The 3,166-nt window shown below is 51.6% G+C and overlaps 1 protein-coding gene across 1 annotated transcript in view; it reads right to left on the reverse strand.

Annotated features, from left to right (window-relative positions):
• Nucleotides 1-517: 517 nt before the first annotated feature.
• The window catches only part of DZIP1L (DAZ interacting zinc finger protein 1-like), a gene marked incomplete at both ends in the record, with an annotated part of 5,682 nt that continues 3,033 nt past the window's right edge, over nucleotides 518-3,166 (reverse strand). The window contains 4 exons of the mRNA XM_009867071.1: nucleotides 518-679; nucleotides 1,047-1,171; nucleotides 2,049-2,133; nucleotides 2,979-3,124. Of these exons, the coding sequence (XP_009865373.1) occupies nucleotides 518-679; nucleotides 1,047-1,171; nucleotides 2,049-2,133; nucleotides 2,979-3,124 (518 nt within the window). The remainder of the gene's footprint in view (nucleotides 680-1,046; nucleotides 1,172-2,048; nucleotides 2,134-2,978; nucleotides 3,125-3,166) is intronic.

Consider the following 3,166-nt stretch of genomic DNA (forward strand, 5'->3'; position numbering starts at 1 on the left):
CTACAACTGCCTGAAGGGAGGGTGTAGCCAGATGAGGGTCGGGCTCTTCTCCCAGGCAGCTAGTGACAGAACGAGAGGGCACGGCCTGAAACTGTGTCTGTGAAGGTTTAGGTTAGACATCAGGAAGCACTTCCTCACAGAGAGGGTGCTCAGGCACTGGGACGCACTGCCCAGGGAAGTGGTGGAGTCACCATCCCTGGAGGTGTTTAAGGAGAGGCTGGATGTGGCACTTAGTGCCATGGTCTAGCTGTTGCAATGGTGTTGGGTCATAGGCTGTTCTCAGAGGTCTTTTCCAGCCTCAGCAGTTCTGTGATTCTGTGTCCCCCACAGGAGGCTCTGCTTTCCTCCTGGGGAGTCCAACCTTGGCCAGCCACTCCTTCCAACCCCAAAGTGCTTGCATGCCCTAAAAGCAAAGAAATGAGGCCTCTATGGGCTGTGACGCTACCTGGACCAGGAGAAACAACTGGCTTGGGTATCTCCTTGCCTGCCTTGAGAAGCATGCAGGATGCTTGCTCACCCTCTCCATGGCACTGCTCCTGCTGGCCACATCCTTGAATGTTGCAAGGAAGAGCTGCCTCAGGCCATCTATCTCTTCATGCAGCTTCATCCTCTCCTCCTCTTTCCACCTTTCCAAATCTCTCCTGCTCTCCTCTTCTTGCTGGCGTGCTCTCTCTGCCTCCTAAAGGGAGTGAAAAAATCATGGCAGAAGACATCTTGGCTGCAGAGCAGGAGCACCACGGGCTGGGCTTCTGCCTCAGTGCCAGGGGGATGACCGTCGCACTCTCATCACACCCATCACTGCTCAGAGCCTGCCTGCACCCCATGGAGAGGCAGCACAGCCTCCCAGGCAGGCACACTTACATCTTCATGTGACATTTCCTCTAGGAATTTTTTGGGGCAAATTTTCCAAGGAAATAAACATGAGCCCCACTATAAAATAATTTTCTGCACCTTTTTCACCTGTGCTTTAAAACCACCCTGCATTTCATCACCTCTCTTCCCCTCCCTATTTTTCCCAAACTGGTAGCAACGCCCTCACCCCATACCTGCTCCGTGTGCAGCTTCTGTGCTTCCCTCTGTGCTTCTCTTTCTGCTTCCAGCTGCTGCTGCATTTCCTGCAGTTTTGCCTTCAGCTCCTCCACCTCATCCTCCTGCTTCATCTTCTGCCTTTCTGCAAAGCCCAGGGAAGCGGAGGTGCTGTGAGCAAGCGTGCAATCTGCCAGGTCCTCCTGGGATTTTGCTTTTGGTGGGGTGGGGAATCCTACTAAACTATCAAGCAAAACTGCTGTAGGGTTTTAGGGTGGAGAAGCAAGTAGCTGAGCTGCAGAAAAAACCATGACAAATGTGGCCATGTGGCCTCTGATTATTTTTTACTTATTTTGATTTTTGTAAACTTGGAGAGATTAGAGGCTCATGGAGCAGCATGGCTTTGCACTGGGCTTGCTCTATCCAGCAGTGAAAGCCCCGTTTGGATATTTCAGGCAGCACTAATGCCTCTGCAGCAAAGTTCAGCCTTGTTGCATTGCATCAGCCCTGGGCTGGGATTTCAGCCTGCCAGCAACAGCAAAAGCCGCTTTTTTATCTGCCAGGTTCAAATGCCGGCTGCAGGTGAAGCTGTGACAAAGCTCTGCAGCTCTCACAAAGCATGTTACACCTGAATGTATTTTTCAAAGGAGCAGCAATTCTTTGTCAAAATAAAGGGTCATGGGGAAGGTGAACCCCTCTCTGACTCTAGTAAATCACTTCTCCAAACTGCCCAACAGAGCTCTGTCCCCACAATCGTGTGGAATCTCTGAGTGGAGAAGATCCTTAGGGAACTGAGGCACAGACATGAGCTGTAAATGTACATGCAGTCTCATGTTTGACTGCACGTCCTACCTGTGCTTGAGGGAAAGGCAGAAAACACTTGGTCAATACTCACAGAAAGACAGAACAAATTATAAGGAGTTGTATTTAATCTCGTGTGGCCACTCTGGTTTCCAGCATCTACATCCAATGGAGAAAATCCCGTCTGGGCAAGTGAAGTGACAAATTGTCCCAGTGCTCACCTGCCTTGGTGGCCTCTGCGTGACGGCGCTGCACATGGGCTTGCAGGAAGGAGTCGTTCATGAAGGCTTTATCACAGAGGTGGCACTGGAGAACGGGCAAAAGTCAGTGGAGGGGCTGAGGTCTGCAGAAAAAGGCACTCCCCATGTCCCCTGCCTAACAGACAAAGCTTTGTTGCTTTAGAGCAAAACTGAAGACCTCAAGAGACATGGCTGTTGTATTGGAAGCATGTATATGGAGGGTAATGGGAGTTTCTTGTGTCTGAAACAAAAGAAGGTAGAAGCCAAGATGGTGCAGGGATACTGCTCAGTGAAAAAACCACAGCTCTCTCCAACAGGGCAGTGCAATAAGGCGACCGAAGCACCAGTGAGGTCCTGGTTGTAATGGGGTCTTGTGCTTGCACAGATGACTGGGCTCTGTGAATCTAAATCACCTGGTTTGGGTGGCTTTTACTCTCCAGGAGTGGGTGGGTTGATCTGGTGATGGGGAAGATGCAGACAACAAAGGCACAGCCAGCAAGCTTCCTGCAAAGCTCAGTGGGAGGGGAAAAGCAAAATCACTACCAAATCCAGGAGGAACCTGAAATCTTCCACTGGTCCAGAGGATGCTTAAAGTCCCTCTGGCACAAGATTGGCCCCAGAACACAGGGATCTCATGAGATCTCTCTCAAAAGCCCTCTACAGCCCCCTCTCCCACACTCCTTGCAGCTCTGACAACCTCTAGTTTGCACATCCAGTAAAAAGGAGCTTCCCTCTGGGCTGGGAAGGACTTTGCAGTCTCTACGAAGATGATGAACCAGCACTAGGGAAAGCAGCAGAACTGTCCTGTACCTTTCTGGGGCCAAGGTGTAACCAAAGCGGGCTACAAAGCCGTAGTGCAGCAAAGAGCATCCTGCACAGGGATACACTTTACACCCCTTACACTTTTCCTACCTTGCAGTAGGCATTGGGGCCAGCTTGCAGGAGCTGCTGCATGGCAATCAACTTCTTCCACCTCCTGCTCTCCTTCTTTGCCCCCTGGAGCTGTGCCGCCTGCTCTGCTGCCTGCTGCTGGATGTCAGCCAGCTTGGTGTGGGCAGCTTCCAGGCACAGGGCATGCATGGCCAGGCTGGCCCCCAGGC

Source organism: Apaloderma vittatum, unplaced genomic scaffold (assembly GCF_000703405.1).
Source record: "Apaloderma vittatum isolate BGI_N311 unplaced genomic scaffold, ASM70340v1 scaffold10693, whole genome shotgun sequence".
Lineage (NCBI taxonomy): Eukaryota > Metazoa > Chordata > Aves > Trogoniformes > Trogonidae > Apaloderma > Apaloderma vittatum.